We start from the raw sequence: 24,731 nt of genomic DNA, 5'->3' as shown, positions 1-24,731 counted from the left end.
CCACAGAAAACCAAAGCATTTTGTGAACTCTTCTTGTCTCCCAGTGACACTAAAAGAACTGAAGTATTATTTATTATTGTAATTGATTCTCAGGGTTTTGAACATTAAAATTTAAAGGACAGAAACCTGAAAGCTGCTTTTGATGCAAATGTAAGTAAAGATCTACCAGTGAGCCTTTTCAGTGGTTTTCTGCTCCTCATACACACATGCTTGCAGCACCCAACTGCAGTGTGAACACATCTACGACGAAATAGATGAGCACACTGTAAAGACTATTTAGAGTGCCTAGCTGAAGGTGCTAGGACATCATGGTTCCTTCTAGGTTTTATCTGCTAGCTGCTTTCCATCTCATAAAGTACAGCAGAGAGAAAACAGCCCAGAACATTCCTGGAGTGCGGAAGAAAACTTCCTACGACAGCTGATGAGGGAGCCAACTAGAGAAGACACCCTAGTTGTTTGTGAACAGAAAAGGACTGTTGGAAACCATCTGGGGCATGCAGTCATCAATGAGTTTTTGATTCTCAGAGAACAGAGCAGGCAGAGGAGTAGAAGGGAGATGTGTCCAGCAAAACTGCCACATTGGACACCCATTGAACAGATTTTGGGCTGTTTAGGAGCCTGGTTGATACAACTGATTCAGAAGTAGCCCTGAAGGGCAAACAAGTCCAGGAAGGCTAGACATTCTTCCAGAAGGGTCTAGAGTACAAGTTTGATGAGAAGCAGCTAATGGAATTGGGGTTGTTTAGCCAGGAGAAAAGGAGGCTCAAGTGGGGGGACCTCATTGCTCTCTGCAACAACCTGAAAGCACCTTGTAATGAGGTGAGAGTCTCTTCTCCCAAGTAACAAACAAGAGGAAAAGGCCTCATGTTTTGCCAGGGGAGCTTTGGACTGGAGACTGGAAAATTTTCTTTCTCACCAAAAGGATTGTCAACCATTGGAGGAGGCTGCCCAGGGGAGTGGTGGAGTCACCATTCCTGGAGCTATTGCAAGGATGTGTAGATGTGATGTTCGGAGACAGGGTTTGATGGTGGACTGGGTAATGGCAGGGTAACATTGGACCCAATCTTACAGCTCAAGTTTAAGAATCACAGCCCCTGAGTGCTCACAGCTGTGAATAGCTAAGCCCCTTTTCAAGCACAGAAAGCCTTCTGACTTGTGAGAGCAGCTGTGACTTCAGTGTTTGCTTCCTGAATTTTGCTGCTTACTCAGACACCCTACATTGTCCCTTCCAGCCCAGGGATATAAGGATGGCTGCAGCTCTACAGAGAGGTGCTCAGAGGTCCAGCTGGGCTGAAGAGCAATGGTTATCCCCTTTTCCCTCTGCTATTGGGCAGCTGGATACATGCCCCAGGATAGAAGTCTGTGTTAGCACTGATGCTGGGGATCACACAGAGGCACCTGCTGGAGGGAAGAAGGGACATGGAACAGCACTTGCTGAAGGGAATGACTATTAAGATGGCCATTCAAACAACACCTTTCAGAAAAAAAAATTTCCTTCTGTTCACCTACACTCTAGCAGACTTCACAGTCAATCCTCAAGGCTGATGAAATATTTTTCCCATAAATCCCAGCAGTGTTGAGGTAGGAACAAGCAAGTCCGTCAGCACTGTCAGCACCAAAGTGCAAAGCAGAACATGAAGCACTAGAGACTTCTGGGATCAAAGTTTGTCATCCATAGGCTTTTGATGTCTAAGCACAACAGCCAAGCGGTGTAGAACCCTCAAAACCTGTCCATTTTCAATCTGAAAGTCAAAAGGGTTTTTCCCCACATCTTGAACTGTCACCTTTAACTTAAGAACCACTTTAGTTTACCTGTCATAGATGAATACTGAGACACAGCATTTCTTAGATTATCAGTAACATCCATTCTAATTCATTCAGCATTAGGAAAAATACAGCCAGAAAGTACTCAAAACTGATATGCAGGATATGGTAAATCCACAGCGTATCCTCTACCTAAGGATTTATCTTGCTAGCTTCATTCCATCCTTTTGTAACTTCTAGATTGAGGCAAGCACTGTATGACTGACATATTCCAATACAGCAACTTCATTCAATTCCACTATTTAATAAAAATAGCAGAAAATGCCACCCCCTACTTGTAATATGCAACCACATTCGCTGACAACTTCAACAGCTGCAGGCAACTCTGCAAAGACTGCTCAGGGAACCACACTTCAGGGAAACAAAAATTTGAGATCCATGTGTGACACAATAACAAAATATTACCATATTTCCATAAAAACACTGCAAAATCTTTTTTTTGCTAAAACAATTGCAATCTTTTATCATCAATTAAAAATTTTTAGATTCTTCAAAGTCAGGTGTAAGCAGATGGCTGCTATTGTCCCTACATTATTTCTATTAGTGTAAATTTGCCTTAGAGCTGTGAATTGCTTTTAGAAATGAGGTATTGACTGAATATACTATCTTGAGCATAATTTTCTTTGTCATTCCACATCACCTTGTTACAATTGATTTCCATTTTGACAGACTCAATAGCTCAGTTTTGTTCTATGCAGAATTCTGTTGTGTTCTGCCAGACACTTGATATCAGGAAATGTTTGCAGTGCATAGCAGTTTATTGAAGTAAAATAGGTAAAGACACAGCTCAAGGGTAATGGGACTTCTAAGACCAAGCAATGATTGAGGATCTTCAGAACCATTCTTCTAAAAAAAGATTTTAAGATAGGAATCATCAAGGTAGAAACCTAAAGGATAGATAAAAATTACTTATTCACAATCTGATGGTTTGAGTTACTACATATGGTATCATATATGTCAGAAAGCAATTAAGTTTAAGTGATCTACTGCATTTAGTTAATATAAATGCAGTACTTCTGTTTTCTTCATATCTAACAGGTTGCAATAAAAGTTAAAATATTCTGAAGTAGCCAGCTTGTGATTAATTTTTTATTAATTTAATACTTACAGAACTATTTCTTCCAGTTGCCCAAGATTCTTCCAAGAAAACAAAAGCCTGCAATGGTGTACTGGTTTTCCACACAATAATTACTTCTTTCATGGCTATTTTGGAAGACAAACTTTAAAGATGTAGATACTTTTAACATGAGTTAAGGGCTGACTCCAAATGCATTAGAGCAGCATAACATTTTGTACTCCAATGCATATGTTCTTCATCACTTGAGTGCAAAAGTTTCATTACAAGACCATGAAAAGGACTTGGAGCAGCAGCAGATTCAACGCCCTGCCTTTCAAGCTTCAGCTAAATCCAAAGAAATTTTCAGCACTCTAGAGCTAGGCCACTTGGGCTCAATGATCCTTGTGGGTCGTTTCCAAATCAGCATACTCTGCAATTCTGTGAACTTCCTTTGAACATCTTCAAGAGCACAGACTCACCCCAATTGTGGTAGCAGAAAACTCTGAGCCAGACAGGACCTTGCACTGTAGGGTAACAGAAAAAATGAAGGCAAAAATGTACAGATGGGAATCAGGATATTCACCTAGACCTGGGAGAAAGCCTACAGCTCCTGTTTAGTGCCTAGTTGTGATCAAATAACCACACTGAAAAAATCTATCAAGGACCATATTCCAAGGCTTCTCAGCCTGCACAGAAATCTCCTATTTCCCAGCAATTATTTAGACTCCTGTCCCCCTTTTCTGTTTATAGTGTAGAGACAGGATCAATCTCTGCTTTCTTTTGGATGAATTCTGCTACCTCTGTGGGAAGAGACCAAAAAAGCTTGAAAGAGCTAGTAGTGAGTGGGTGGAGTGCTTCTGTTTTCAGTCTGTTGTACAACAGCACCATCCAGCTGTCAAACAAAAAAATTATCAAACATTAATGCCACTATCCAGATTTGGTCCTTGTATCACAAGCAAAATGAGTAATTACACATATTTTAGAAAAAAATCAAACCAAAACCCAACCCACAGGTCCTTTCCCTGTTTCTTAATTAATTATATTGATCCACTGTGTTACACTTTCTGGGTTAACATACAAGAGTGTGCTTTAGGGAAATTAACAATGCAGCCCAGTTTTGGGTTTTTTTGTCCAGTAAGAGTGGCAAGCTGCAGCTTACCTCTGTTTCATGAAGTGTGGAATGTAAGCTCTCAGGTATGAGGAAAAGACCATTATCTTTGGCTCACAACCAAAGGTAGTTAATCACACTACAAAAATTAATGGAAAAATCTCAACCCGTAAGAGCCTATGTTTAAGCTATCACACTTTACCACTTGAGCTTCAGCAGTGAAAGCAAGAACAGCAACCTCAAGTGAGGGATAAAAATAATAAAAACTCATACTCAAGTAACAGATCACTCCTGAGAGACATTACGACATGAGGAAGAAAACTCCTTGCTCCCCCAAGATTTTTTCATAAACTTGTGTTATTTAACAGTAAGGAATATGCAATGGAAATAAATGACATTCCCTACAACAGATGACTGATTACCTGAATTAAAGCAACAAGGTCACTGCTTAAATTTCCCTCAGTTCTACACTAAGCTCATTTCTGTTGTAACATCCACGGGGAGCCTCCATGTACATCAGAAGCCTAATGTTAGACTACTGTTCATGCATTACATGTGCCTTAGCCCATCCTGTGAGCCCACATTCTGGCATTGACACCTGAAAGTAGTAATGCATCTCCTTCTCTGATTTTTTGAAGACAAGTACTCGTTCTTTACAAACACTTTACAGAGCAGCACAGGGTACCTATCAATGCCAAAAGATAGGCCAGTCATCCTTTAAAAGAAAATAACATCAGTGGAAGCTTCCCGAGCAAATCTTGTCCGGAAAAAAAAACAAAAAAAAAGCCAACTTATAAGTGCAACAGTTAACCTAAGAGAAAGAGCATTCCTACATGCAAAGAAAACCTGAAAGGAAATCCTAGGATAAATGAGATAACGTTAAGGAACTTGAGCTTATACAAAGAAGAATCAGCATACCCACCTCAAGAACAAGAAGATGTTTTTCTTGCACATGAAATATACTGTAGATTTTAACATAAGCCCAGAATTTAAGAGCACAACAACAAAAAAACAGCAAGCACTAGAATAGTAGTTAAAGCCACAGGAGCAAAGAACATGTCCAAAGATACAACAGAGGTGGCAAATGACAAACCTGTGCCAAGTAGGAGAGAAGGTGCCCTTAGACACCAAGGGAGGCAAAAAGCCAGAAAGGCAGCAAAGGCAGAAGAGTCTGAAGAGACACAGCCCTAGGGAAGAGGGCAACAGCTTCCCAAAATCCGTAGATGAACAAGATCAAAGAGAGGCATGGTTAATGAGGAAGTATTATGACTAAGTTTAATGAAAGCAAGAAGTTCTCTCACTATGAAAGAGAACAGAGAACACACGACCTTCAAAAGGAGCTGTATGAGAAAGTCACTGCAAGAACTACGTCATTAGATCAGAGACAGAACAAAGGTACTAGAAAAAAACTGCAATGAGGAGAGACCAAAATATTAAAATCAGTCAAAAAAACTGGTGTCAAATGGGCAAAAAAATGAGGAAAGATTGGTATGTAGGAGGGTATTAAAAGATAGCAAGGATGTGGCAGAAAGAGAAAGCCCTTGAATGTAGAATGAAAGTATTTTCAGCTCCACACACAGGGGAACAAAAACAAAACAATAAAAACCCTAAAAACAAAACAAACCAACCAAAAAAAAAACCCACCAAAAAACAACCAACCAAAGACAACAACAACAAAATAAAAACAAAACCAAAAAAACCTACAAAAACAGGAAAATGTCAAAGTTTGTACTTTAGGTGAAGAGAAAGTAATTTGAAATAAAGAATCTTATGGCCTAGATGGAAGAAAGTACATTTTCCTTGCCAGGAACTGACAAGAGAACTTGTGACATGTTTGAAGGCTGTACAGCTTTGCTTGGAGAATTTCATACTCAAAAGGCATAAAGTTACACACTCATTCCAACGGAGAAGGTAGGATCAATCAATTTCAAAACTCAGATGTAAACAGAGAGCAGAAAGGAAGAGCAAAAGCAGATTTTGTGGAGTTACTAGTCAGATCAAACAACAAGGAAACAGCCTAAAATCACTGCAAGCATAGAAATAGGCCTACAGTGGAAAGAAACAAGACAACCCAGACAGGAGAAACAGAAAGCCATGAAGTCTTTCCAAAACAGTCTAAATAGAGAGACAACACTTTTACACCATCTTTCATGAGGTCAGCCAGAGTTCTGCCAAGTTGATCCCAGTAAGAACTAAAGGATTTCACATGGAACCTGAGCTCATGACAGTAGTTTTTCTGTTTTATCACAGGATACAAACTTTTAAGCCAGAACACCAGAAGTTAAAAGGTAAAAAACACTGCTTTCACTAGACAGCAACCTGTTTACATTTATTAGTAGTTTAATTTAGCTAAAAAAAAACCCCAACAACCTTATTTAAGATTAGAGTACCTGTTTAAACTGAGCTTCGTAATCTTGTATGAGTAAGCATTTCCAAACCCCAGGTTTCAGCTGTCCAGAGTCTTAGATAGATGTACTATAGTTAAACCTGCAATGTCACTCAGAGGATCTGTTTACATGCCTGCAAGTCCCCTCTGCCTGCCCGCCACCAAAGTATCTATTTACTATCTGCAGAAATTACTATGCAGCTCAGACCTGAGGAGTTCAGTTTTATCTTCAGTCTCTCTAACCTTCTAACTAGCAGAGCTTGCAGATCTGACTTACTGCAAGCTTCTGCTGTCACTGACAAGTGCAGTGGCAGACCCAAGGACAAGCTTGGTGGATTTAGGATTTTACTTCATGAACAGTCTTATTTAAACTGGGGACACAGAATTCAACATGTGAAAATAGTGATGAAATCACACATAGTAAATCCATACTATTGAGCAGAACAGCTGAGTGCAAGAAACATGTTGCATGTACCAGCTTCTCAACCTGCTGCAGTCTTAGAACTTAGAACCACATTGCAATGCTCACCAGCCCATCGTTTCAAACAGGCTTTCTTCAAGTTACATTAATTTCATATTTAGCATTTCACAGCAAGGTAGTTTCTACTTCCAAAAGTTTCTACACAAGTTGCAGTGAGACCCATATCTTCCAATAAAGAGAGGCCAGGTTCCTATACAGGAAAGAGGAACAAACCCAGGGAAGCTCTATCCGAGAAAGCTCACGCATTTCAAAATTTAAGACCTTATTTTAATCCAACATATGGCAACTGCAAAATCCAGTTCTTAAAATGGTAACTTGCTGCTGCTAAGTCTTCATGTGTACAGTGACAACAGTCCATCAATTCAGGTTTTTAGTCAGTAGGGCTTCCCCATTGATTCCAAGATTTTCTTTCTTTCTTCTGCTGAGGGCATCTCTGGTTTCACACCACTTCTCTTCCTTTGCATCATAATTCCATGCTGAAAATAGAACAAAGTGACCATGAGAACATATTTCCATGAGCTCTGAATGAACAAGATTCTTTAATAGGAAAATGCTTCATATATCAAGACCCAGGTAACTCTAAAAGCCTGATTAGCTGGTAACTAAATGTACTAGTAGTTAGTTCAAGATACCTGAGAGTTTACCTTGCTGCTTCAGAATACAGCCCAATCAGTATTCCCATTACTCTATGCCAGACCAATGCACATTTGTCTGTAAATAGGTTTTTTTGTAATTTGCCTAAGTATTTAAAGGCTAAGCTAAAACCTCTTTACTTCAATAGTATAAGGAAACAGCAGAAAACAGTTTAACTGCACATAAATCTTCATGGTATTTCTCCACCACCAAATAAGCTTTATACCAGGTTAAAGTAAACATGATCCAAGCCAGTGGGAAACCAGATAACCTTACCTTGCCTCAGAATTTTTTCACTGCATCAGTTTAAGAGAGAACTTATTACTAGAAATATGTGACTCAAGTTCAGAGGAAAAAAAAATCAGGTACTGCAAGAACACTGACTCACAGTCTAAGAGAGTAAACCCAGAACAATCAAGTGAAGTTCTTTGATGTGCATGTGCTTAAGTCTTACAGCAACGCATACTGATACTACCTGGGCTGGTAAGTTACCATAAAAACATCATTAGCTGAGTTTGAAGGGTTTAGAAAGCAGCATGTCAGAAATAATGTGCATAAAGCAAAGCAGGGAGTAAAATTTAGAAAGTTTACTGTGCTTACCCAGAATTTTCTGCAGTTTTTGTACTTCAAAAAATAATCAGTACACATATCCTTGTTATAGTTGTTGTCATCCATACATTTTGTAGTGGCATCTGTTTCCTTTAATAGGGGAAAATATACTTCAGAGCTGAGGGAAGTTACTGTACTCAGTGTTTAAATATTTTAACAAGTCCCAGAATATCTATGAAGATAGGAGTGAGCTCTTCAGATGAAAGAACACTATCAAAGAGAGCAAAGTAACACCTATTACAAAGGATCATCAGTACTTCCAAGCAGTGATTTAATGTGGAGATAGCAGTGAATAGTACTCTTCAGACAGTAAGTGCAGAGTCCATAGAATATTTGTTTATAATGATGCTTGGTATAACTCACAAAAGACTTTAAATAACCAAGCTTGTCTAACCAGGATTTCAGGGTCTCATTTTAGGGACAGAAAATTTAAGAGACTGCCAGCGGTTGTATTACTCCTATTTATTAGGGGAATTAACTTATTATTTCATGCTTATTATAATGGATGATTTTCAGCCCTTCCCATCTTCAAACTCTAAAGAAACTTTTAATGCAAAGTGCTATAACACCAGTGTGCTATCCACAAAATATTCCCCTAGAAAGTGCATTATTTGGCATTGAAATGTACAGACAGAAATCTGAATTTGATCATCTTACCGCTAGACATGGATTTATATCGTGATCTCTAAGCTTTTTTGCATGCCTGGACATTCTAGACAGATACTCGTACCTTGGCTAGAAAGGGAAAATAAACAGGTTAAGTATCCACTTTTAACAGTAACTCAGGATTAAGTCTGAATTTCAGGATGTAATAAAGACCTTCTAGCAACACACAGTTTTGTTATCTTAAAAAGAATACTAAACAAAACAACAAACCTTCTTTTGCAAAGTGTTATTTCAAGAGCTGTAACAGCAAGAAAACACTGGCAAGTTTAGCCCATTGCCAAGACTGCTCATTACCTGATAAATTCCTGCAGAGAAGGGAGCCACTGCAGCTCTCACACCAGCCTGTGTATGATGGAGGAAGTGACCACATGTAGGAGAAACAGCTCCATAGAAGCTTTCACAGCCAACACACTGTAGACACTTCAATTAAGTAGTGTGTGGGAGGAATGTGCAAGTAAACTTTTCCAGATTTGTTCCTACTCCTTAGCTGGATCACATCTGCATCATCACTGAGCTCTCTCAGGTACGACAAGTGCCCAACCATCTCCTATGTTGCTGTAGCAAATATTTAATAGAAAAAGAACTGGTTTCACCGCAAGGTGGGACCAGACCCTCTTACACTGTGTATGACAGCTTGAATCATATTTTTTACCATTTAGCAGTTTGACACTGACTCTGTAAGCTTGAGAGACACAGAGTTCGGTGCCAAGACTCTACACTGATCCAAGATGATGACATCAAGATGAACAGCAGACCCTCTTTCCCTTTACGGCTTCCTATACATTGGCTCCGGCACACATATGGTGATACAGGTACGTGTTCCAAACAAATACTAAATCTAGCAAAAAATAAATTAATGTTGACCAGATGACTGCTTGAATCAATGCAATCAGAAACACACGACAGAGAGAGAATTAAAGTACTGCTAATGAGGGGCACAAATTAATCTTGTTGGTTTTTACTTACTTGAAAAAAATCGGTGCTAATCTTTAACCTTGACCTGTTGCTGTGCACATTAGGGAATGATAAGTGCAAGTCTGCGGTAAAAAGCCTGTTTTTCTTGACACCAGATTAAAAAAAAAAATTCAAACACTGCTCTTTATAGCTCATAGAAAACCATGCTTTAGATGGGGTTTCTTCCTTGGGTAAGAGTAAACTACTTCCAGCAAATAAGCCCTAGGTTTTACAAGCTGTGCATGTATACTTTCCTGATGCTTAGAGTACTCTTTGCATTCCATATAATTATCTTCTGCAAATGGGCCTTTTAATTAACAGCATGGGGGGGGTAAATGCTTTCACTTTCCTTTGAGAACTATCCAGTGCTTAAGTTAATTTCACAAGCCAGGCAAATGTTCTCTTTTTTGATGGGTGGAAGTGCATTTCTGATGAGGCACTTCCAACTCAAATAGAAACACAAGCAGGTATACTAGCATCATCACAGACTTCGAGAAAGGAGGAGAGAAGGGAGAAGTAGGAAGCAAAAGAAGCATACCACGATGCCTCACCTAACTCACCACAAAAGAAACAAGATTTTTTACATGTTTGCACATCTGTGTTATAACTCCACATTTCATTGCTATTACTGCCTAAGCAGACATGCCTCAAGGTGTACAGTGTCACTCTGACTTCAGACTTACTCTCTGAAAGACTACTTACTCTCTGAAAGAATACTTGTGAGTCATATGATAGGCCGTCATAATCAGTGTTCCTTATACAAACTGCACTTGACACTTTCTGTGTGATTACACTACCAGAGTCTGCAACCGTGCCCAGTCTAAGGAACAACGCACGCAAACCATTAAACACCTACTTAACGAGTAAGCAGTTCAGGTTCTAATGAAGATGCACAGCTCGGAGCGGGCAAATGCTTAAACATTCTTAGTACTACCCAAAAGGTCTGATAGCTCCTGCGCGTGTTGCTCTCTCCCCCTCTCCGAAGTACTTCAGACTTGAAACACTATCAGCTGGAAGGGCAGGCGGGTCACGCCGAAATGCTGCTGTGTGACTGAATGAGCGGTTGGGCAGGAAGCGAGCTTCCCCCTCCTCCCAGGTTTTGCACATGTACGGGCTTCCCTTCCTGCTTTCAGATTACAGGTCAGAGCCCAACCACAACCGAAGGCTTGTCTATGCCACAGTTCTTAATTATGCTTTAACACATTAACAGTTGTAAACTGTACCACAGAGAACCAGGGCTGTTGCTGGCACTCTTTAACCCTAGGGCTTTTTCAGTTCATAAACCATCAGGGCACTTCGCTACAGGCTCCCGCGTTTGGTCTGCTTTAAATGCACACATACAGACACAAATTCGCTAATTATGCTGCAATGCAGACCAGCTCATTAAAACTTTGAGCCCTGGAGCCAAGGCCGGACTAAAATTCCTGCGGCATTTTGGGCTGTTACGGCGGCGGAGGCAGGAGGAGGCAGCCGGCGCTCCCTGACGCTCAGCACCGCGGAGCTGCCGCCCTCGCCCAGCTCGGCTTCCCGGGCAAGGCCGGGGCCGTCCAGGTGCGGAGGCGAGGCCGGCGCCCCCCGCCCGGTCCCTGCCTTCCGCCGGCGGCGGAGCGGCCGGAGGCGCCCGGCGACCCCTTCCCCCGCCCCGGCTCGTTCCCCGCGGCCGCTCCCGCCGCCTCCCCTCGGCACCACCTGCCGCCAGGGAGCGGTGCCCGGGCCGCGCCGCCGCCGGGCCCGAGCGGGGCTGCCCCGGCCCGCGGGCGGCGAAGGTCGAGCGAGACTTCCCAGCGCCGGCCGGGAAGGGGAAGCGGCGGGCGGGCACAGCGCGGGTCGCCGCCGGCGGCACTCACCTCCGTCCCCGGCCGTGTCCGCTGGAGCCCGGGGCGGGAGCGGGGCAGCCCGTCTCCAATTCGAAAGACGTCAGCGGCTCGGGCAACGCGCTTAAGTACGGGCGCAGCCTACCCCGCTCCCGGCCCCGCGGCTCCCCCCGGCCCCGCGCCGCCGCCGCCCACGCCCCGGCGGCTCTGAGTGGCACGGCCGGGCCGCCAATGGCGGCGGCGCCGCGCCCGCCCCGGCCGTGAGCGGCGCCTCCTTCCACCAACGGGGCGGGCGGCGCGGGCCGCAGGCGCCGGCGGCGGGGCGCGGCCGCGGCCCTGACTGACTGGGGGAGGCGTCCAACCCGCGGTGCGTGTGGGCGGCGGGCGGTGTGGGCGCGGCGTGTGCGGCAGGCTGGGCTGCACCGCAGCGCATACACTACAATGGCTGCTGGAAAGACGGGAAAGCAAACAATTTCCAGGCCCGCCGCGTCCAGCCCGAAATATGGGGAAAAAATTACAGAAAAATCGGAGAACACTGTAAAGGGTGGAAACGGGGCGCAGAGGGGATGCTGAGGCTCCCGCGGTGAGTCTGCTGCGGGTTTGGGGGGCAGGCGCCGGGGTTTAGCAGGGAAATATCAGGGTTATTTAAATTATGAAGGGGGAGGAGGAGAAGGAGGGGGGAGAGGAGAGAGGAGCAGCGAGCAGTGAGGAAAAGTTTGTGTTAACCATCCCTCCCTTCCATCCCTCTCCCCCCATCTCCCGCAGCCCCCCGCCGCCCCGCGTCGGACCCCCCCGGGGGGAAAAGCAGGGGAGGGGAGCCGAGCGAGCGGTGCCCCCCCCCCCCCCACCCCCCTTCCCCTCCCTCGGAGGGAGAAAGAGATGATTTTCAGAAAAACCTCTCTCAGGAGTTTCCTCCACTCCTCCCCTCCCTCCCCGCGGCGCTCTGCTGGTTCGCGAGGAGCGGGCGAGGCGGCGGGGCTGCCCGTGGGACGGCAGGAGGGCGCGGGGTGCCCGCCGCCGACCCCCGCGGCGGCCGGGCCCGGGGCCGCGGGGCAGGGGCAGGAGCGGCGCGGCCGCCCCCTCCCCTCCTCGCCTCTCCGGAGCCTGTGCTGTGAATGCAGTGACAGCGGCGAGAGCGGCGAGAGAGGGAGCGGAAGACATTAGAGACCGCGGTGCCGAAAAATGAGGGAAAAAATTAATATAAATTCGCCCACCGCCTCAAACCGGACAAATTTTGCACAGAAATTTCCCCCGTGGACCCGGCTACCCGTGGGGTGTCCCCCGGACCTGGCGGCTGCGTCTTTGGGGGGATCCGGAGTGACTTTGGGGCACTCGACCCCCCTTTCCCGTCGTTTTTTGGACAAAAGTTTTTTTTTTCGTAATAAAGAAACGAATTTGCCTGCTCTCTCCCTCCGAGTAGCCCAGGAGCTTTTCCCTTCCCCATCGGTGTGTGTTTAGAGAAAAGTGTGAACCCAAGTAAGTGCTGAGTCGTGTTGCATTGGGGAGGGGGGTTTGCTAACTGAAAGCAGGAGAGATCCGGAGAGAGAGAGAGAGAGAGCAGGGACAGCTTGTTGTCAGTATCATAAACAACCAAAATGGAGGGAGAACTGAGGCATATAACAAAATAAAAATCAGAAAAAAATGCCAAAAAATACCTAAAAATCGGGGCTGCTCCCCCTTTTCTTCCTCAAGGTAACAGTATAAAACCCGTGTCTTCCCGAGACCGTTTTAAGGTTTCAGGGAGCAAGGAGTTAATATTTATTATTTTTTTTTGTTGATGAATTCTTTGGAAAGGCAAAAGCCTCTTATAACTCGCCACCGACAATGAGAAAACGTGAAAATCCCTTTCAGGACAGAGAGGTAGGGGGAGATGATGGTGCAGAAAGTGTATAACTTGGGGGTAATGTGGAGTGATCCTAGATAAGATAAATGCTGGATGTGGTGCTTTATAACTTCCTTTTTTAATGCTTTTTTTGTGTGTGTGTTTTTGGGGGATTTGAGGAGGTGGGGGCTCTTTTCTTTTCCTCTGTCTTTTTCTTTCCTTTTTTTTTTTTCTTTCTTTTTTTTTTTTTTTTTCGGACCGGAATGTAATGCTTTTGTAGTGTCACTTTCCTGATCTAATTAGGATGTGTGAGGCAAAGAGTAAACCTTTCCGGTTTATAAAGTGCATTTTCGTTGCCTTTGAATTTCCAGTTTCCTTGGTGGCTCATTCCTGTATTTGAGCTGGATTCTTGAGAGTGGTGTGGGGTTGAGCTAATGCTCCATAGGGAGAGCAGAGAGGGCTCGGGGGCAGGGCACCTCTTCTGCGGGTGGTTGCTGATTTCCCTGGCACGTTCGGTTCACCTGCTTGTCTCCTACAAAGAATGTATTCTGCAGTCTCCTCGTTTTATTTATATGAAATAATGATGCCTCATCTCGCCTCACATTGAAGTTAATGCGAAAGTGCTGCTGATGTTGGTTCCACGTGGGATCAGGGACATAGCAGGGCATTTTAAAGAGACAGCTTCTCTTTTCCTGGGGTTATCATCACCTCTGCAGCACCTCTGCCTCTAGCAGAGGGGTGGTTCGTTGTTTTTTTTTTTCATGGAAAGGTATCAAATCGGCCCTAGCCTGATAAATTAGGGAAGGATAACAGGGGGAAACGTGCAGAATCGTTGGGATCAAAGCAATTCTTTTGTGTGTAGCAGGTCTTCAGGGGAGTTTTTTTGGTGTGTTACTTAAAATGCTGTGTTTTGGAGAGTGGTTTTTGGATTGTATGTTGCAGAAATGAAATAGTCTCAGGTTCTTTAATATTAAGATCTAGTGCTGTTCCGCTAGCTGTGAGTTCTGTGGGAGGAGATGAATTCCCTGTGTGTAGGGCAATTTCACAGACATTTTGTGCAAGTTGTGAAGTACATTATTTTTACTTTGAATACATTCAGTTTTGTTGGGAACATGTGAGTTTGTTCAAAAGTTTATTCTATGCCTAAATCTCCTAAACCATCCCCAAAGGTTTTGAAAATACTGAAAAATAACTGTAGGTTTTAATTTGCCAAAGTAGGGACTCATTACAAGTACACCTTAGGTGTGTAGTTAAAACATCACTTGGAAGAATTGCCTCTGGCTTTATTTAAAGAAAGAAAAGTAATCCTAACTGTGGTCTGGTGTCATGTATATATGTGCATGTGTGTATGCATGCATGCTTTTAGCATGGGTTTTGGCTGATACTGGTTTTTTTCTTAATATTTAACTTGTAAATGTTTAACTGTGATGATGTGAAATGCTGTGCTTGTCCCTGTTATCTCTTATGTATTTTAATTTTATTTTTGAATGTCCTATTTTAAAAAATTAGCATTGCCTCTTAACATGGCAATTTGATACCTTTATGAGGAGTTGCAATGTTGCCTTTACACTTGCTTTGTTTTTGGAGTCTTTGTACTTAGTTCTAGATTGAAAACTGAGTACAGGTATGTGGTTCTTGAGAGGGGAGATGGGGTACTGAACTTGGATGGAGGCTGTTGCAGCACATGTTTTCTGTGAATTTGTGAAAGTTGAGTAGGACTTGTGATAGCCCTCTGTGTTGAATAGCATGTGCTTGCAAATGATCTGTACCCTTTCTGCAAGTGTGACCAAAGAAACTTGTTGCCTAGGATAGCCTTGTGGTTAAAGATTTGGGCAGAAATCTCAAAGTTTTCCAGTGACTCACAGTTGTGAAAATTAAATCACATTAACTACTCTTAGGTTAGAAAAAAGGGTCATTAAGGAAGAAAGATTAATCATTTTCTATGAAGGAATGATATTGAATGTTTTTCCAAAATTGCCTTTTATGGTTTATAGATTTCTTTTATAGTTAGTAAGAATTCAGACTTTAAAGTTCCTTTCTGAATATTTCTTAAACTGATCTATTATTTTTATTGACTGAAGTAACATTACCCTGGAATGCATAGAAATTTGATAAATTAATAGCAGTTCACCATATGTTGGTAGTTTTAATGTAGCAGTGTAGATAGACAGATGGTACTAGATGTGCAGAACTAACTTAAATAAACTAGTTAATGGTACTGAGAACTCTTCAAATGCTGTTTCTGTGACCATCAGTATGAAGTGCTTAACATGCCTCTACATTTTTACCTAAGTTGCAGCTTTTTAATCATTAATATTTTAATGCTGAAAATAGGTATAGACACTGGTAATAACAATGTGAAAGAAGCAGTGTTGTGGAGTATCTTTCTTGACTTACAGCTGTGTATTACAAAGTAAATTCAGTGTATCCAACCATAGTACAAAATGCAGGATTTAGGGTGGAGAAAGAGGAAAGGGTGTTCTCTCAGAATTTGATACTCTTCTAAACTGGATTTAATTTTAAGGTATAATCCAGATGGAGATAATAACTGCAGAAAAAATGTTGTTTAGGATTATTTTTTTACAAACTTACTCTTTTGTAGAAAACAGAATTCTTACAGTGATGAAGTGTTTTTTTAAAATAAAAATACAAAGTAACTTTCAAAGCTTCCTTGTTCTAAGAGTTAAGATAATCTTCTTTATTATGTATTGGTCTGATTCCATACATGATACAGTTTGATTTTTTCAAGATTTTTCTAAAATTAAAACACCTGAGGAAACAAATACTATGGTCTGTTGTTGGTAAAGTTAACCTACTTTTTCTAGGTAAACAGAAGAGGTGTAAATGTATTAAAATCCTTTTTAGAGACTTACCAATCCTATTCAGTAATGTTTAAAAATTAATAACTACAGTATTCTACAACAGTACAAGCAAATACAGGAATCTAAAGTGACATGCATTCAGATTTCCTTGAATGCTTAGCTCAAATGTGTCTCTTGGTGTGTAGTTTTAATTTAATAATTATCCTGAAAAATTAGTTTTCAATTTAGAACTTTTGAAATTTAAATTAAGAAACCTTTAAAAAGTTTGTGTAGTTCCAAAAGACACTGTGTACAAAGCGTAGCCACTTCTAATGGTTGTCCATTTCTGCAGCTGGTTAGTCAAAATGGTGCCCTAAAGTCTCCTTCTTTCAGGGTATTGCATATGTTTTAAAATTAATGGGTTAAGGAGGGCACTACTCATGTTCTAAATAAACCACTGTTTTTGTAACTGTTCAAGGTTATTTTGTAAAATAGATGTTTTTACTAAACCAAAAGTTTTTAAAATTTTCTGTCCATAACCCTTTATGTTGTTAAAACCAGTTTTTGTGAACAAATACTTTTTGGTAGGGTTCTTGAACAAATTTATATGTTTACCAAGCAGAAATATTCTGGAAAACATGAAATCTGTTCAAGTACTTAGACCATTCTCAAATCAGTATAGACTTAAAAGGAGCTAGCAGTGACCACCACTGAAGTGATAGAGAACTTGCTTTCAAAGAGTTATTCTCCAAATATCTGCTACTAGTAAGGATTTAGCTTGCAGAACTTTTGAAAGAAATGTGCAGTATTTATCCACTGAACTGCTAAGCATCTTTAACTGATTACCAAATGTTTAGGTAGCCTTAAAAAACTATTTAAAATAATTCAAATATTAAAACAAAGTAACATTTGTATTGATCAAATATAAAATATTTAAGTTTCTGAAGCATTGGAGTGGGTTTTTTTGCAGTTATCTGGGCATTTTGATAATAGACATTTGTGTATTTTCCTCTAATCTAAAAAAACCCCACATCTAGAATTTAATTCAATTTATATTGATTTTTAAATTGTGTGATCTTGTAACTTGAATGTAAAACACTGATTAACTCTCAATATAATCACTTAAACAGATGCTTTTGTTTTTTTTAGTTGTCAAGGCATATAGTGAACATTTATCTGAAATTGCATAGATTGCAGCTACTAATGCATTTTTAATAAACAGTTGTCCACCAGATATCAAATGCAAAAGATCCTAATTGTATGCAAGCTCACAAAACCTAATATTAAACAGAACTGGTCACCATTACTGCAGATTCAGTTTTATTTTTATTTAGTTGTGTTGTTAAAGTGTTTTCTATCTACATCTGTACCACTGTTCACCTGTTATTGTCTCATCTTAGGACAAATAGCAGAAATCTGTAGAACTAGAGGGAGTTTTTTGACTTTTGAAAAGATACAGCATGCTTTTTAGAGTAGCTGTGTGCTCACAGTTTTGAAGGATGGGGCCTTCTCATAGGATGTATTAAAATTTTTGATATTTAAATGGACCCTGCATGTCTAGCAAACGGTTACTGTAGGATCATGGCATTAAAATTAACCACTATATGTGTTAGGGGTTTGAGATGACTGTATAAGTACATACCTGACAGTGAAGCGTGGGAAAGGATATATAGTTATTCTCATGTTGAAGGAATAAACCAGTTTCTATTATAGCCTTCTCTGTAGCCTTCTTCTCTCTCCTTCCTGCTTCATTGCCTGTCCAGAGTGTAGAGATACCTTGTCAAATGCATTAAAATACACAGCCAGAGTGATGAGCTATTCTATTCATGACCAAATCTGGTGGCTTGTATAGACTTACAGGGGGGCACAAAGAAAATAAAATGTGGCCCAATGGGTATTTGTTTAGAGGAAAGGAAAGAGAGGGAAAAAAAACCTCACAGGTCTGAGCTATTATAAAACCAAAAAGTGAGATTAAAAAAACGAATTCAGGCAAGTGTGGCTATAATGCATACAACAGTAACTCACAACTCTGAAGTAAAATACCTCAAATCAGATTTGAGAAAGTCAAGTGGGGGTCAGGAAAGTAAAACCTCAGAATTGCCATCAGATGCAATTAAGAAATAACTATGTAAAGAAACTTGGAAAAATGCAAAAAGTGTCTGTTACAGTAAACTGAATTGCTATAATCTTCTTTTGCACTTAATGTGCTAAATTCCTCTCTCAAGGAAAATATCCCTAGAAATCAGATTAGAAAGTGTTTAAAGGGAATTATTTGTCAAAGTTGTTTTTTCACTTAAGTTAGGATAACTAATAATAATCTCTTCCATATTGCTGTAATAATACTTTATTTGATACAATTTAGCCATACAGATTGCATGTAGATTTACTTACGTATTCTGCAGGTAATTTACCAGTAGCCTGACACGGTGTATCTCTAACCCTAAAAGCTTTTCTTTATGGTTGTGAGTCACATCAGATTTGGCAGTCTGCAAGTGTAAACTATTTCTTAGGAAATAAGATGTAGATTGCTGATTTTGCCTTATGCACATTTACTGTGAATTGCCAAATAACCAAAAAGGAACGAGGCTGTCAGAAAACTTAGCTTTCCTCTTCATGTATTGAGTATGTACTTGTTTTTGCTAGAGCATGAGTTTTCTAAAAAACCCTGCAAATCATCTGATTCTGAGTTAATGAGATCTCCCTATACTACGTGCTTGAGCAGCAGAAAGACCCTGTGTACGCAAATCAGGTTTTACTGTCTCAAGTGCTTGTCACTTGTAATAAAACTGTTTACTGTGTGGTGTATGCATTTATCATGAATGTTACATTTATATGTGGGATAGATACAGACATGCACACATTTTTAGGAGACATTTAGGGACAGTATCATGTCTTTTGAATCAGTTGTGGTATAGGAATATTTTTTTTAGGAGATCTTTTTGAAGGAAAGGCAGAATGAGAGATTCTGGCAGCTTGCTATTAAATTTCAATCAAGCCAGTATAGTTAGTAATAAAACATTTACAAGTTTGTAAATGTTAAGTTTCTTCAAACTCCTACTGTCACGTGTGGAATTTTCATTTATACTATTTTGCATTTACTGCAGCTGCCTACATGCAAGGCTTAGTAATACTGCATTTATCACATGCAAGTATAGATAAAATATAAATATATAAAAGTAGAAATTGCCTGCAGCTGTTCTTATGTTTTCATAAGATGATACATTACAAAGGTGTAAATTTATGGTATTAGCTACCTGCTATCAGTTACTGGTGCTCTTCTCACAAGTACTCTAAGAAGAGTATTAAAGTAAAATAAAACAAATATAAAATATTGTCAGGGTTTTGTGTTCAGTTTAAAAGCTAAACACAGTATTGTTCAGGCTTATTTTGTTCACTGGAAGTTACTGTGATCAATACTTACATAGTACTAATAGATACTAGGAAATATTGAACCACCTAGCTTAGAGAAGAGCCTAGACATAAATTCCAGTTATTTAAATCCTTAGGCTTTTTTCTTCATCTGTGATTTGAAGTTTTCTTTTATTCTTTTAAATACTAGGATTGTGCTCAGACTAAACCACTCCTAATTATGCCCCAGCACAAACATATTGCTTATGGCTATATTTTAATCAGTTTCAGAAAAAGTAATAAAAATATTATTGCATCTGTCAAAGGATGGTGTTGCTACATGCTATTTTAAATGGTGTTTAAGTACAGTTATAAGCATACCAGTACAATGAAATCAGTTCTATTCCTAAACAACAAAGTTACATTATTTTTTACTTAAAAAGTTAACCAAGAATCCTAATATGTTAATTATCCTAATTATTCAGGCTGGTTTTAGTATGTGTTGAAATTGCTTTAAAAAGTGTACGAGAAATATTTATATCAAACTTGTTTAATTTCTCATTACTTGTAAAATGTAATGTTTTCCCTGTTATAATTTTAAAGGGTTTTTTGTCTTAGCTGCCTGAGTGTATCCTTTTCTTTTGGATTTGCTCTTTTCTGAACTCAGCACTTCTTTAACTTGTTTAAAACTCTTTTATTGTCTCAGAATCCATTTGTGTATCTTTAAGTTTAGTTATTGATAATTTTTGTACTACAAAAATTGTGCCGAGGAGTACTGTGAAATTAACTTGAGCTGGTGATGCTACAAATAGAAAAATTGAGTGCAGAGTAATACAGGAAACTTAATCATGATTGTGTCTGGGTGATGGGAATAGTCCCTAACTGGATGAATATTAAACTTATCTATGAGGAAAAGATGTCAGGTCTTGTCAAATATGTGCTATCATTGTTTCTCATAAGAAATACTCAAACATACTTCTAGTGTCAATTGCTGTAGAAGGCAAACAGAAATCTAGATTATACTTTCAGAAATGTTAAATGGTGAAACAAGTTTCTTGGGGGGAAAAATGGTTTTAGAGGTCTCCCCTGTATTATTTCACCTTTGAAAACTTGGCCACTTCAGAGTATTTGAGAACAAGTAAGTTAAGCCCATACTGAAAATACATTTCAATTTCTAGTACAGTTTTTATCTATGCATCATGTAAAACAAACTTCTTGGTCTTTATTATACTTAAATATTTTTACTGAAAAGGAAGTGCATTTAAGCAGTTTTTAACTACACTGATTGCTTGTCACTTTGATTGGAGTAGCAAGATGCTTTAGTTTTGGGAGGTTGCATATATGTGTTATTATTTTCAGTTTTTCTGTAGTTTGACTAATAAAACAACTGAACATAAAAAGAAACTCAATCTTTCTTCAATCCTCAAGTGAGAAGACAGATGTGGTCAAAAAGGTGCTCTGGTGACTTAAATCACTGCCCCTCAGTCCTCTCAAAATATTTAAATCATATGAATTTGTGATATCAGTCACATAGTCGTGTTGCAACCTTGAAACTGATAATATATTCAGTTGTCTTGAAATGAACTCCATAATTCTTCATTAGCAGATTAAATTTCCTAAAAGTTTTGTCTGAATAAGAACTTGAGTACTGTGCTGCTTGTTCCATTTTTCATCAGGAACCAAGCAATAAAAAGTCTCTCAACTCCAAGCACAGCCTTCAGGATTTAATGGATGCTCCAAATGACTGCTCTTGTCATAGTTTTAGGTGTTAAACTGTGGTTGAAGGTCAAATAATCCCTTCTGCTATGCATCCGAATTGCATCATAAAGGAGGTAGTTTGGTATTTGAAGGTAGTTTTAGTGTGAAAGTTTCATGTAGGCAACTTAAAAAAGCTAAAAGGCAGACAGAAATTAGCTGTCAGGTTGCAAGTGCTTTGTTACTGTCCTGTGAAGTATACTTAAATCCCATTTCTTACTTTGGGATTATAAGACTCATAGTTTGAAGAAGAAGGAGCTTAACTTAGAGCAGTTAAGTACAGTTCAAAAAGAGCTTAACTGTTAGTTCTTCCTTCCCAAATAGATAGAAAATTTGCCACCATTTTGGCTGACAACAGCCTCTGGAGAGGGACGTCTCATAAGGGTGTGTAGTGATAAGACAAGGAGTGAAACTGGCAGCAGGTAGGTTTGGGTTAGACATTAGGAAGAAATTCTTTACTGTGAGGCTGGTAAGGCAGCAGAACAGGTTGCCCAAGAAGCTCTGGGTGTTCCATCCCTGAAAGTGTTCCAGGCCAGGTTTGGTGGGCTTTGAGTAACCTGGTCTAGTGAAAGGTGTCCCTGCCCATGGAACTGGACGATCTTTAAGGCATCTTCCAATTCAAACCATTTTACAATTCTATAATATATCCAAACTTTTTGTAACTTAGGCCTTTGTAGGAAGGTTATGAGGTCTCCTGGACAAAGATTATATTGCCTTTGTGAATTAACTTATGAATTAACTGTTACTTAGCAACTTTCTAATTTTGTGATGTGATTTTGTCTTTGGGGGTACATCTCAGAGAATGTAGTCAAAATTACTTCACTCCCTGTGCATGGGAAGAGTTCTGACCCACAGAGTGCATGTTATGTCTTCTTGCTTTGAGTATTTTTAGACTGGTTATAAGGGGGTAAAAAAACGAATCATTTTTTAACCTCTACTTTCTGCATTTGTCACTTGTTTAGGAAGTGTGTTTCTTGATATTTTTTTTTTAGTATGTTGCAGTGGCTGGCAAAGTTATTGAATGATCTGAACTATAGAATTTCTAAGTGGAAGAGGGAGATGTTTTCCCATCTGATCTTGACCAGATTATTTGAAAGTTTCCTTTTCTTTTCAACGGTGCTTTGCTATAAATGAAAACAAATTAAACTAAACAGCTAGTAAAAAATGGATGGCCCAGGTTCCTGTTGCAAAACTTATTAGAATCTAGTTGGATGCTAACAATTCCTTTCACTGTGGACCTTTGAGATACGAAGCCTGTATTTCATGCTTTCCAAACATCACCATTTCCATCTGTCAAATTCTAGGTAGGTCATTAATAAATGTATGGTAGTAACTGCATGGTCTGTAATGCCAGCATAATGAACCCCTCTCAGAGTGAGAGATCTGTGTTAAAACTGAAGTGCTTCTCAGGGAGTGGTGGTATTTCCCCATGATCTTTTTTTTTTTAATACTGTAACATGCATTTGAGATTGTTTCAGATGGCACTCATTGAAAGGGGCGGTCTTTCAGGTGGGCAAGAAGCAAGCTGTTCAAGGTTTTTTCTAGTAAATAAAACCCAGTATTTTTGTAGCTTCATTCAGAAGCTGGTGATCATTGAGGGTACATCATGGAACAGTAGAGTCACGTGCTTCTCGGCAGGGGATGCTGTTAATGATGGAACTACAGTGTCCTGAATGTGGAAGGAGCAGATCAGCAGTGAAGGATTGGTTACTTTCTAAAGTGTGAACAGGGAACTGCTTAATTCTGGCTTTTACAAATAAATTAATTACTTGGAATAAGATGCTTCCTTTACTTACTGGCATTCTAATTTTTTCCTGCAGTATCAGAAATGGACACTTAAGGATGATTTTACAAGCCTGTCAAATTGAAAGGGCAATTAATGTAACCAAAAGTGAAGTTAAAATGTTCAAAAAATATTAAACTGTCCTGAAAGCAAAGAAAAATAACTGCTGTACTAATCTGATAATATTTTTCAATGAAGTAAATAATACTTATGTGTCATGAGAGATTTATTTAGCAATAGCTTGGATCCCTCAATAAGGGAATGTTGGTATATTAGTATATTTGTTAATATAACACATAATGTACATAATTTAGAAGATTACGGTTTTTGATAACAAAACCATCCTAACTCAATCACAGAAAAAAATTACATTGTGTCTACATACATCCATAACCTAGATATGCCTGGGTATTCAGAAGCTTCCATGATGATTTCTGGAAGCGGTACAAACACAAAGCTCTTCTGCTACATTCAGATAGTGCATGATAAAGTGCGTTCTAAAGTTAGTGAGTGTTGGTTTGGGGGGGTTTGCATTCAGAATTAAAGTGATACATAGCAAAGTGGTACTGTGCTGACTTAGTAGCACAAAATATTTTAGTCCAGTGTTGAAAGTACATATTATAAAACCTGTATGTGGGTGTTACATGGCTCTGGAATTAACTTTCTAGAAATATGGAAATTACCTAGGAAAACAAGTATTTTGTTTTATTAGAACTGCAGTTTCCCTCTGGTGGATTTGCCTTTAATTGAATTGTGCTCTGTGATTTTTCTTTTTCTTATTATTTGCACAAAATTGTGCTCATGCTCTTTCCTCAAAAAAAAGAAAAAATACAAATAGTATTGTATTCCTGCTGTGATTATTATGCATAACATCTCTGACTCAGCAGATCAAAAGTTATGTTTACTGGAAAACAGAATTAACATTTTGTAACTTTTTTAAAGAACACTTAAAAACAGCTGTGTCAAAAGAGATTATGTTTTTAACATGCTAATCCACTAAATCATCATACATCACTCTCTAGGCAATGTTTTTATTCTAAGCAGCTACCTCTTACAAGAGCCCATCTGAGAGATTTCAGGATAGCCCAGAAATATACCCATGAACTTGAGTTCTTAAGGAGAGAGATGTCCTCAATAGAATGCATAATACCTTCATTATCAGATTGAAAATATTTTTTTCCAAGAACTGACAGCATGTCAGTTCTTGGCTATTGGGGACAAATTCTGGCTATTGGGGACAAATTGATGATTAAAACTGGCAGATGCAAAAAATTGTTTTTGCAGTGGGAGGGGGTAATAATTCCTAATTTTGATGGAGAATATTATATTGTGATGACCAAATACCTGAATAGAGTGCTGTACTGATTAGGGAAAAGACAGAGGTGTATGAGAATTTGTGCCAGCTGGATTGGAGACTCTGAGATTCATCTGGATTAGTTGTTTCAATTGCTAATCTTGCCCCATGTTCCTCTGCCACTTTGTTTTCTGAAGTTGTCTTTTCAATGTTTGTAACTGTATACTGTTGCTGAGTAAAGAGTCACACAGACGTGGGAAACAACAGTACTGACTTGGCAGAAAACTCGGTAAAGTGGAAAAAATGCAACAGAAAAACAGAGTTCTGTCCTATCTTTTGACTTCAGAAATCTTAAGTGTTGCTTTTAAGAACAGTACATATATGTGTGGTAATCTA

General features: G+C 39.8%; 2 protein-coding genes across 25 annotated transcripts in view; one reads left to right on the top strand and one right to left on the bottom strand.

The window, feature by feature from the left end:
* Positions 1 to 6,291: 6,291 nt before the first annotated feature.
* CHCHD7 (coiled-coil-helix-coiled-coil-helix domain containing 7) lies at positions 6,292 to 11,806 on the bottom strand. 17 transcript variants are annotated; one of them, XM_064386843.1, is made up of 6 exons: positions 10,257 to 10,519; positions 9,731 to 9,770; positions 9,059 to 9,106; positions 8,756 to 8,833; positions 8,090 to 8,188; positions 6,292 to 7,332 (listed from the first exon to the last, which is right to left on the bottom strand). In XM_064386843.1, exons 1-6 carry the CDS (start codon positions 10,331 to 10,333, stop codon positions 7,231 to 7,233), a joined length of 444 nt encoding a protein of 147 aa, XP_064242913.1. In that variant the 5' UTR covers positions 10,334 to 10,519; the 3' UTR covers positions 6,292 to 7,230. The 17 variants fall into 17 exon arrangements, with proteins under 17 accessions (XP_064242913.1, XP_064242984.1, XP_064242978.1 ...); XM_064386914.1 differs by having other exon boundaries at positions 9,731 to 9,823; positions 10,270 to 10,519; XM_064386908.1 differs by having other exon boundaries at positions 10,270 to 10,519.
* PLAG1 (PLAG1 zinc finger) overlaps positions 10,454 to 24,731 on the top strand; it is a 53,593-nt gene continuing 39,315 nt past the window's right edge. For 4 of the 8 annotated variants that reach the window (XM_064386792.1, XM_064386783.1, XM_064386776.1 and 1 more), the window contains exon 1: positions 10,454 to 10,581. The gene's annotated coding sequence lies outside the window, so the exon portion shown is untranslated. Of the gene's footprint in view, positions 10,660 to 11,942; positions 12,116 to 24,731 lie in introns of those variants that run through there. The other 4 variants (XM_064386802.1, XM_064386740.1, XM_064386750.1 and 1 more) reach the window with 3 other exon arrangements.

This window comes from Passer domesticus, chromosome 1 (assembly GCF_036417665.1).
Source record: "Passer domesticus isolate bPasDom1 chromosome 1, bPasDom1.hap1, whole genome shotgun sequence".
In the NCBI taxonomy this organism is placed as follows: domain Eukaryota; kingdom Metazoa; phylum Chordata; class Aves; order Passeriformes; family Passeridae; genus Passer; species Passer domesticus.
The sequence above is the reverse complement of the archived record's forward strand: the minus strand, read 5'-3'. Positions and strand labels throughout refer to the sequence as shown.